Source organism: Dipteris shenzhenensis, chromosome 8 (assembly GCF_047967505.1).
Source record: "Dipteris shenzhenensis isolate YYH24624 ecotype China chromosome 8, Dip_SZ_1.0, whole genome shotgun sequence".
Classification (NCBI taxonomy): domain Eukaryota; kingdom Viridiplantae; phylum Streptophyta; class Polypodiopsida; order Gleicheniales; family Dipteridaceae; genus Dipteris; species Dipteris shenzhenensis.
The window spans coordinates 45557913-45568933 of record NC_141603.1 but is presented as its reverse complement, the minus strand read 5'-3'; the positions used below and the strand labels follow the sequence as shown (position 1 = coordinate 45568933).

General features: G+C 43.9%; 1 protein-coding gene across 1 annotated transcript in view; it reads left to right on the top strand.

The window, feature by feature from the left end:
* Positions 1-1859: 1859 nt before the first annotated feature.
* Positions 1860-11021, top strand: part of LOC147899571 (phosphate transporter PHO1-like) — a 117938-nt gene continuing 108776 nt past the window's right edge. The window contains exons 1-3 of the mRNA XM_087377751.1: positions 1860-2063; positions 2335-2599; positions 3436-3823. Coding sequence (XP_087233877.1) covers positions 1860-2063; positions 2335-2599; positions 3436-3823 — 857 coding nt within the window. The remainder of the gene's footprint in view (positions 2064-2334; positions 2600-3435; positions 3824-11021) is intronic.

The following is an 11021-nucleotide window of genomic DNA, read 5'->3' as shown; positions in this document are numbered from 1 at the left end:
CAAAAGTACATGCACTTATGCCCTTTTTGGACTCGAGTCTACTTTATCTGTGTTCATGATAATAACATTAAAGGTGCAAGTGTAGTGGAGGATTCATCTCTACGGTCCAATCGAATTGGTTTCCACACAAGAAATATAGCTTCACATGGTTACACCCACTATTTTGTTTGCCTCTTCTCAATGCTCAAATCATTGTACATGTTAATGGCTCACGATCTAAGTTTGCACCTATTTTGCAAGCTGTTAGATGAACTACCATCCTCCACCTCACGTTGGGGAATAATTTTGGTCATGGTCGACTATAAGGGGCCAACCGCTCATGGCCTACTCCTTGGAGGCCGAACATGATTTGAATGGGAGCAGCTTAGCTCAGGTGGGCATATGCCCAAAATGTGTGAGTTGGCGTTGCACGACTGTTTCTTGTTGAAGATTGACTGATAGCCTAATGGCTTCAGGCCATAAAGCCACCGTTCCCCATTACATTGTGGGGGTTAGAGCACCTCCCTGTGCTCTTGCCAATGTTGGAACTCCAGCATTCGGATGCACTCTGCTAACATTTCCAAAGGCACGTCTCCATGAAGGCTTGTGCGGTTGCAGACTGTGATGAATGATGGCTCGACAATGATCGAGCAGGTTCTTTTAGGCAGCCGTGAGACGGACAAGGTCCATGGACCAATGAGAGCGGCTGGGCATTATGGAAACGGAGCTGCTGGACTAGAGCATTGCGGTGCTGAAAATAAAGAATCATGGCAGTGTTGAAAATAAAGAATCTCTGGTAGCCCAGCAGGCGTGGGGCCGCCGCTGTCGTGCAATGCTAGGAAAAAAACCCGTCCTATAGTGTATTTTGCACCGGCGAAATTTGGGAAAAACCGACTAGATTTTGCTGTGCATATGGTGACATGTTAGTGTAAAAACTGGCAAATGTGTATGTTTGTGACGGGCAGACGGGGAGGTTGCCCATAATGTGAGTGGTTGGGAAAGAAGTTTTTTGCTAGAATGAATGTGTGGGGAGGAGGTGGTAGAGCAAGGAAGGCAAGGGGGTGGCAAGGAGAGTGTATAAAAGGTGATGTAATTGTAATCACAATATAAAACTAAAAAGAATAGGGGAAGAAAAAGAGGAAGTCTTCTCCTTCATGGCCACCTTGAGGTCACGGAGGATCATCACAGATCCGTCCAATTCGCCACCTTTTGCCGCACAACAGAAAAGGGAGCACATCGATTGTTGATGAGCACGGATTTTCAGCAGTAGCTCCAACCTCAATCGTCGCCAGCACCCAGCGATCTCACGCATCGACACAATCGAACCGCATCATCTCGCCACGTTTTCTTCCCATTCCTTGCCTTATTCACGTCAATTTTTTGCTGTTTGCCTTCCAAGCCCGTCGATCGAATCGTTGGCACACCGTTGAACCACCGCAGCTCGCACACATCCATCTCTGGCTGCGGACTCAAGAACAATTACAGACGTGGCTCGTGCATTTCAATTGATTTCATCCGCATTTCGCCGCACAAATCCCTCCCGTTTCTGCGAATGATCTCTGTTGCACAATCGTTCAGCTGCTAGGGATATCGGAATTCTTCCAGATAGCCCCCCGCTTTCCGCATTGATAAGGATATTACACCTTTGCGTAATATGCCGCGTCGATACGTTGGTTCATTCTCCTTCCTCCTTGACCGTTCATTGATCTGTTGATCGTGGATTTCTTCTCCGCAACATCAATAAGGCCCATGCTTGCTCCGCGGTTCCTTCCGAAGTTCCGATCCTGACTACTCTAAAAATTCTAACTAGGAAAATTTCCGCCTGCTCGTGATCGTCTAGACAGTGGTATATTCTTTAACTGCTCCATCTCAGGTTCCAGATGGTAAAATTTTCAAAGCAGCTTGAAACTCAACTTGTGCCGGAATGGAAAAGTGCATTCTGCGATTACTGGCAACTGAAGAAGGACTTGAAACAGATAAGATTGCAACCACGGCGATCCGTAATTAGTCCCAGGCCTTCAATATCCTCTCGTACTTTCAATCAGCTTACACGGAGGAGGAGCGTACGGAAAGATGTGATCCTGGTGAGCTATAAGGCCAGCCGGTTCTGTTCTTGTTAATGCCAAAGGCGATCCTGACTTTACAGTCTAAATCAATTCCACGCGTCGTGACTTGGTGCGACTTGGCCAATTTGTCCTTCATTTGCAATTTGAGGATATGTTGTTTAGTTCTGGCTGTCGGCTGCTGGTTTTCGGCTTTGACAACCTCGGCGGTGCATTGCCTCAAGTTTTGCATGTCGTCTTTCCAAGGACCGTTACGCATTTTCGTAATGGTTCTTTTAACGGTTGACTGCAGGTACACCAGCGAAACCATCCAGAAGATTTTTATGAGACGGAATTGCTGGAGCCGATTGCAGAGGCGGATGTTGAGAAAGCTTTCTTTGCAAGGCTCGATGAGCAGCTCAATAAAGTAAATCAGTTCTACAGGAGGAAAGAAGGAGAATACTTCGAAAGGGGAGAAGAGATAAAAACGCAGTTGGAGAAGCTTATCATTTTGAGAAGCGTTCTAAAAGAGAACCAAGATTATTCAGCTAATATAAATGACATTTTGTCAAAAGACGGTATAAAACTTCGATAGCCGGTTTCTCATTGAAATTTACCTCTTTCCTACAGTCATTTATGATACGTAAAGTGTGCATTTGTTTTGTCCATATCGATTGTACGCACAGTGCTTTGCGAAGGTAGGTTTTATTCCGTAGGTTTTACTCCGTTAATGGCTAAAGACACCTGTATACAAAATTGAAAGGCGATCCACCTTTGCAAGGACTTCTATTGAGCAGTCATGGCCAAACTCAGTTAGCAGCTCTGATTTTGCCAAGTGACAGAGTTGGCTTTATAACGGATGGAATTAGTCAGTTATTTCTTCCAGTTGGCCACCAAATGGGCAAATTTTACAGCCAGGTATATAAACACTAAGGTCGATTGAGAAAAGATGGAGCTACAGACTGATTAGACCTAAAGATATGTGAGGAGACACCTTCAAACGAAGAGTCTGACATCTTTTTAATGGGCATTTTTAAAAGGATGTGCCAAAATCAGAACCTCAATTTGCATATCTCCTTTTCCCTGCAGCTCAAAATGCAATCTAAGGGAAATTAAAGCATCAGGAAATGAGCTATTGGGCTCTCGTACTCTGTTTCCTTTAGCATCATTGAAAGAAAACGGCCGAACGGGGTTGGTGTATGGTGGGCGGCGGGCGGGGCTTGTGCGTGTGCGCATGCACCGTACATACAATTATGCGCTTGTGTAAATTTTTTGGACATAAAGTCCTTTATGTACTATTTTCCTTCTAATTTGTTGATCAGTTCATGAAACACTTTTGAGAGATGTGCATGCGCACACATGCATCTGCTATATGAATTCTAATTTTAATTGTGAATCTTGTTTGTGGTGCCAGAATTGAGTAACACAGAGTTTGACGGGCTTGGCATACCATGCAGCTCAAACTTTATTGAAGGGATATTCAACGATGCAACAGCTCAAAGCGAGATCAGTACTGCGATGGAGCAAGGTGATTTCTCCCAACCAAGGGTTACAGAGAAAGCGAATGCAACTACAGCATCAGTCCGCATTGAGTTCAACATACCCAAATCTACTCCAGGGTCGACAATTTCCTCAGTCATTCAAATGCTTTGGGATGATGTGCTAAAACAAACAAGGAATGCGGCATCCTCATCGAGACAGAGCAGTAACATGGACAAGAAAAAGATACGATATGCAGAGAAAATGCTACGCACTGCCTTTGTGGAGTTTTACCGAGGGCTGGGATTGCTCAGAAGTTTCAGGCAAGTTTCTCTAGGATTAATGATGTCCACCTTCAACTACATGTTACTAGACTGCGCGTGCAAGTACATTTGCTAGACTGTGATGTGTTCCTTCCCTCTAAGAGTCCCCCTAGAAACTTGTCTTCCCTCCAAGTAACATTTTCTCTTTGTATGTCAATACCTCTCTCTCTCTCTCTCTCTCTCTCTCTCTCTCTCTCTCTCGTAAAAGGAGATAAGTTCAAGGCACTGCGAAATGCCTCAAACTTTTCACGTGGAAGTGCTTTGGTGAAAATGTTTGCAACATTGTCATGTGTTGACACATAGATCATATTGATCTCTCCTGCATGCAACTTCTCTCTGACGTAGTGATAGTGAACCTCAATGCGCTTCGTGCGAGCATGAAACACAGGATTCTTTGCCACTGCAATAGCACTCTGACTATCAGTGAGAATTGGAGAGAACCCTCCAATGAAAGATGAAGATCAGCAAATAAATGACGCAGCCAAACACATTCAACTGTCCCTGTGAAAGCTGCCCTGTACTCAGCTTCACATGAAGAGGTAGCCACTGTAGATTGTTTCTTGCTTAACCAAGAAATACAAGCTTTGCCCAAAAAGAAACAATTGCCACTTATGGACTGCCTAGTATCATAGTCTCCAGCCCAATCTGAGTCACTGTAGGCATGCATCTGCAAGTCACCCCCCCTGGGAAACATCAAGCCAAAAGACTTGGTACCTTGCAAATAACGGAAGATGCGTTTTACAGCCTGCCAATGCATAGTCTTTGGGCTGTGCATATATCTGCTCACCTGAGAAATTGCAAACTGAATATCAGGTCGTATATTGCAGAGATAAATGAGGCATCCAATAGCCTGACTGTAGAGTGTGACATCAATTGATTCACCTGCATCATGCATTGTAAGCATCGGCCCCGGCTCCATGGGAGTAGCTATGGGCTTACAATCCTGCATGTTGAATCTGTCCAAGAGTTTCTGCACATACTTGGATTGAGACATAACGATGCCACTTTTCTCTTGAGTGAACTGGATCCCCAAATAAAAGTGTAGCAGCCCCAAATCTGACATGTCAAAAGTGGTCTGCAATTCAGCTTTAAAATCTGCAATATTATCTTCATTTGACCCTGTGAGCAGTAAGTCATCTACATAAAGAATGATGACTAAAATATCCCCCCCATCCTTCTTGATGTAGAGGGTGCTCTCAGTTGGACTATTGTGCAGCCCCTTGCTGGTCAGAAAGGCATGAATTTTGGCATGGGCTTGTTTCAGCCCATACAAAGCTTTATTCAGCTTGCATACCTGAAGTGCATTTCCTGAAATTTCAAAGCCTGGAGGTTGTTTGACATAAACCTCTTCCAACAAGTCTCCATTAAGGAAGGCTGTTTTTATGTCCAACTGATGAACATTCCATTGAAAATTTGCAGCCATGGCGATAACTGACTCAGATGGTTGTCATTCTGGATGTAGGAGCAAAAGTCTCCTCATAGTCTATGCCCTTTTTCTGAGCATATCCTTTTGCGACCAGCCTTGCCTTGTACCTATCAATGGTCCCATCTGGCTTTCTTTTAACTTTGAAAACCCACCGTGTACCTATGGCATGTTTACCTGGTGGCAAATCGACAACTTCCCATGTCTGATTTTTCTGAATGGACTGCAACTCATCGTGCATGGCATTCATCCAATGCACATTATCCTGTGCCTCTTCAAACGTCTCAGGCTCCTCCTCATCAAGAAGAGTACCTGCATAAGCTGATTCAACTGAAAGAGCACCTCCCCCATGCCTTACTGCACTCCGAGTTCTGCCAGGTAATGGAGCATCAATTTTACTCTCCCTGAGAGTTTGTAACAGCCAATTTGGGACTGTTTTTGCTGCATGTATATCTGCAATTTCTTGCTGAACAACCTCTTCCATAGCTTGTGGAGGTGGTAAGACATAATTGGCACACATGAGATCTTCAAGCCAAAATTTGTGAGGCAATTTTTTGCTTTTTAGCATGCATCTATCCATCTCCATAAGAGTACGATTTTTTCTCTCAGCTTTGCCATTTTGCTGAGGAGTTAGCCTCACTGTAAGCTGATGTACAATGCCCTTGTCTTTCAAAAAAGCATCAAAATCTGCAGACAAATACTTCCCTCCTCTATCTGTACGTAATGTCTGTATCTTGAGTCCTGATTCATTCTCAACCATGGCTGCAAAGTGTTTGAAAACCATTAACACTTCTTATTTGCGTTTCAGCCCATAAACCCAAGTGTAGTTGGAGTAGTCATCTATAAAAGTGACAAAGTAAAGATGACCACCCAATGATGGAGTCCTCATAGGACCACAGACATCACTATGGATAAGCTGTAATTTTCGAACAGCTTTTACTAATCCATCCTTCTTAAAAGGAAATCTGTGCATTTTACCAAGAATGCACCCTTCACAGGCATGTGGAGGAGGTGTTTCAAGAGGAGGCAATGCATCAACCATGGCATGTTTTTGAAGCGTCATCAAGCTGCCATAATGTATGTGTCCATATCTGGCATGCCATAACTCCGCATTCTGCATAGCAGCAGTAGGAGTGCAAACTGCAAGAGCATGTGCTGGTCTTTTCTCATACATGTCAAGCTGAAAAAGACCACATAACAAAGTGCCAGACAATCTCAAGGCATAGTCATTCTCTCTGTCATGGACTGCACACTTGTCATCTTCAAAAATGACCTGAAATCTAGCTCTGTTAAGAGTGGATACTGAAAGTAGATTTTTTGTGATACCAGGCACATACAAGACATCAGAAATTTTGAATGTTAAGCCATCAATGGCTGTAAGTTCAACTTCTCCTGTACCGCGAACTGAATAGGAGGAGTTGTTGGCACATGTGACCTTTTTACCAACGGGTGGTGGATGCAGAGATGTGAAAAGACACTTCCTGGAAGTGATATGCTTTGAGGCACCGCTATCAAAATACCATGTATTTTGTGTCTCATTGACACTAAAAGCTGATGCATCCTTGGAAGAATCATAACTGCATGTCAGAAAAGCATAAGAGTCATGATTGCAAGTGGATGTACTATCCGGAGCAGCCAACTGAGAGTCTGAAATGCAAGACAAGAAGGCATAGTCGTGCTCCACAAAGTTGGCTGTAGCTTCCTCATTGTCAGATGCATGAGGGGCTGAATTTGAAACAGCCATACCGGAGCTGTTTTTCTTTTCTTTTGCAAGCCTTTTCTTGCATTCTCCAATGTAGTGACCTGGCTTTTTGCAGTAATGACATATTCCCTTCTTCTTGGGTTTACCTGCATCACCCTTAGCCTTTTGAGAAGGTTGTCCTGAACCACTGGAAGGCTGATTTGCTGATGTCTTTGCCTGTCCCTTTACTTTAGGCTTGAATTTTGAAAGCATGGCATGTTCACCTGCTCGTGAAGCCATGTTTTTCTTGGTCTGCTCTTCCTGCAACAGAAGTCCTATCAACTCGTGAAAATTGAGAGGATTTGCACCCCCCCTCAATGACAAATTCAGCGAGGTATGAAAGCTAAGATAAGACTCAGGAAGAGAATTCAGAGTAGCGGTGATCATTTCTGAATTAGGAATGATCTCATCTATATTCAGCAATTGCTCTCGTAAATCCTGTAGCTTTGTGAGGTGCACTGACATGGAGTCACCCTCTTCCATATGTGTATCAGACAATTCTCTTTTCAAAAAAAACACCCTGGCATCATTCCGAGCTGCATACATGCTTTCCAAAATATTGAGGTCTTACACGACCGGATATGCGGAATGATGAATCTTTGAACTGAAAGAGAAATACATGATAAAGCTAAAACATCACGTGAATCCCATCTCTTTTGCTCTGGAGTGTTAGGTATAACTGCACCAACAACTTGTGCTGCAGCTGTACCCTGTGCACGACCTCTGCCTCCTCCTTACTGGTGAGGGGTATTAGGTGCCACATTTGCTGGCCGGATCTCATCCCCATTTACAAAGTCCCACAAATTACGAGAAATCAGAATATTGCATACCATAAAACTTCAGAGGGAGTAGTTAGTACCACCCAGCTTATCCTCTTGTGAGAGACCACTGAACTGGGAATCATTCTGATTTTGATGGGCCATGTCTGAGAAAGAAAATACAGCAAATGCAAATCTGAATTCCCTTGCTGGGAATGGAGTGCACAATTCCCAAAAAATACAGCCAAACACTGGCTAAAAATGCAACTCAAAACTCTGTAATGTCTCTGTCAGAAATCTGCGAGAGCATCCAATCTCTCCCAAAACCTGCCAAAAGTGCTTTAAAACACTCACAAAAAGGCAGTGTGAACTGAAACCTGCAAAATTGCTCTCCCAACACAAAAGCCCCAATTTGTGGCTTGAAATTGCAACGAGAAAGGGGCAAATGGTCTGAAAGCCCCAAATGTTGCACAAATTGCTCTCTGCCTACAAAAGCCCCAAATTTCACTGCAAAATTGCAGTGTGATTGCAAAAGCCCCAAATTTTTGCAATTTCTGCAACAAATGCAAAAGCCCCAAATGTGACAAAATTCCCAATACAGAAAATGTGTCCAAATCTGCCCACAAAATGGCCTGCATAGGAAATTTTTGCCTCGAATGACACAGTCCGTACAAAAGTACGGAACTGTACGGAATGTACAGTTAGACTGTACGGACCTGACAGTACAAAATGTACGGACCTGACGAGCTAGTACGGATGGCGACTTGTACGAACGGCGCTACTCTGCAGTAAAGAGTACGGACGGAGCAGTGTATGGGCGTCGCTTCAGATCTGTACGTATGTACGGACGCAGAACGTGAGCTGCGTAGATGGCAAGTGTATGGTTGCCGTACGATAGAGTAGTACGGTCGTCGTACGTTGTACGATGTACGAATGCTGCTTGCATGTACTGAAGTTTGTATGCTGTACGAACTGCCTGCGTGAGCTTTATACGTACACCATACGACGGAATGGTACGGAGATGTTTGGACACAGCTTCTGTACAGGGTGCCTGCTATTGTATGGACGCCTGCAGTGTACGTGAATAGTACGGAACATGCGCTGCAGTTGTATGGACGAATGGTGTTGCAGTTGTATGGACAAATGGTACTGCAGGTGTACGATGTAGCAAATGCAGTACGGCACAAGGCAGTTGGATGTATGGACTTACAGAATAGCCTAGAATGGCTGTACGGACTGATGCGCAGGTTGCCTCTGAAGATACGCGTACGGGTTGGACTCTTCCAAGCTTGAAATGAAGAGTGACTAGCGAGCAGACTGAAGGATCTTAGCAAGTGTAGGTGATCGACTTGCTCTGATACCAAATGTGAGTGGAAGGGAGAGAGCAAAGTGTGAGAGCAGGAGCAGGAGAGAGAGAGCTGAAAACGATAGTTGCAATAGATGAGTGTTACAACTGAAGAGAGTGATAGGTTTTGTCTAAGTTTTGTCTAAGTGATAAAACCTTATCCTTCACTAACTGTAGTTAGTGAACTAACTTGGTTAGGAAAAAACCCTCTAAGTGAGGGAAAAGTGCCCCTAACCTACTTATTACATTACATTGGTCGCTGCTAAATTATAACAATAATTCTAACAGACTATTCCTATGCATAGAGGAGCAAGGTACTTTGTGACCTTTATAGATGACTTCTCCAGGTTCACATGGCTTTTTCTCATGAAGGAAAAATCTGAGGTGTTCTATTGGTTTCAGGATTTCAAAGCTATGGCTGAGAACCAAACCAATTCTAGAATTGGAACACTCAACTCAGATAGAGGGGGAGAGTACATGTCACATGCATTCCAGGGATTTTTGAAGCAGCATGGGATTAAACATCACTTGACATGCCCTTACACACCATAGCAGAATCCACTCCCTGAAAGGAAGAATCATACTCTCATGGAAATGACGAGATGCATGCTGAAATTCAAGAGAGTCTCAAAGGCTTTTTGGGGAGAAGCAGTTGTGACAGCCACTTATATTCAGAATAGATGCCCTACCAAAGCTTTGGTTAATGTGACTCCATTTGAAGCTTTGTATGGCTTTAAGACAAAGGTTAGTCATTTCAGAGTTTTTGGCTCAGTGGCATATGCTTTGGTTCCAGATGAACATCAAACAAAGCTTGATGACAAGAGTGTCAAATGCATTTTCGTGGGGTATAGCACTGAAAGCAAGGGATTTAGGCTTTATAATCCCGCTACTAGGAAGGTAATAATCAGCAGAGATGTTCTCTTTGCTGAGAATGAGTGCATGCAGCCCGCTAGTGCAGACTTTCCACCATACGATGACACCTCTTTGGACATCATCGAGTTCGAGGATGATGAGACGGAGTCTCCTGATGCTTCCCCGTCTACTTCTCATAGTTCAAATGGCTTGCCGCATGTTGAGGATGGCTCTCCCTTAAATGTTTCAGATTTGCAGCCAATTAATGAGAATAGACAGCCTCATGTTTGGAGGCATTATCAACGTTGTGAGGCCACTAAAGATGTTGATGCAGCTTCGAGTGGTATAGCAGAGAAATCTATTCCACGTTGGGCAAGGTTGACCATTCAAGATGCTAAGGATCAGCCTACTTTGGGGAAAACCAGGGCCAGCACTCAGAAAAATCAGAAAAAGGTCAATTTTGCTTTGATGACCTCAGTGATGGAAGCTGAAAATGAGCCTCAGAGCTTCAAGGATGCTCAGCATAATCCGGCATGGCAGAAAGCTATGGAAGCTGAGATTAAATCCATTGAGAAGAATGCCACATGGGACTTGGTTGATGTGCCCATTGGGAAAAATGTGGTTGGCACGAAATGGATTTATAAGGTGAAATACCATTTAGATGGCACAGTTAAGAAAAACAAAGCCCATTTGGTTGCTAAGGGGTATGCACAAGAGGAGGGGATAGATTATGAGGAGACATTTGCTCCAGTGGCCAAGATGACCACCATTCGTTCTGTCATCTCTCTTGCTGCATTTTATGGTTGGTCAGTGTACTAGATGGATGTCAAGACCCCTCTCCTCAATGGAGATCTCAAAAAGGAGGTCTATGTACATCAGCCCCAAGGTTTTGAGGTAAAGGGACAAGAGCACAAGGTATGCAAGCTCAGGAAGGCTCTATATGGGCTGAAGCAAGCACCTCGTGCATGGTATCAGAAGATACATCAGTTTTTGCTGTCCCAGGGCTTCGTAAACACTCATACATAGCCAAATCTGTATGTTCTGCAGCAAAAATCAGAATTGGTCATGTTGGTACTATA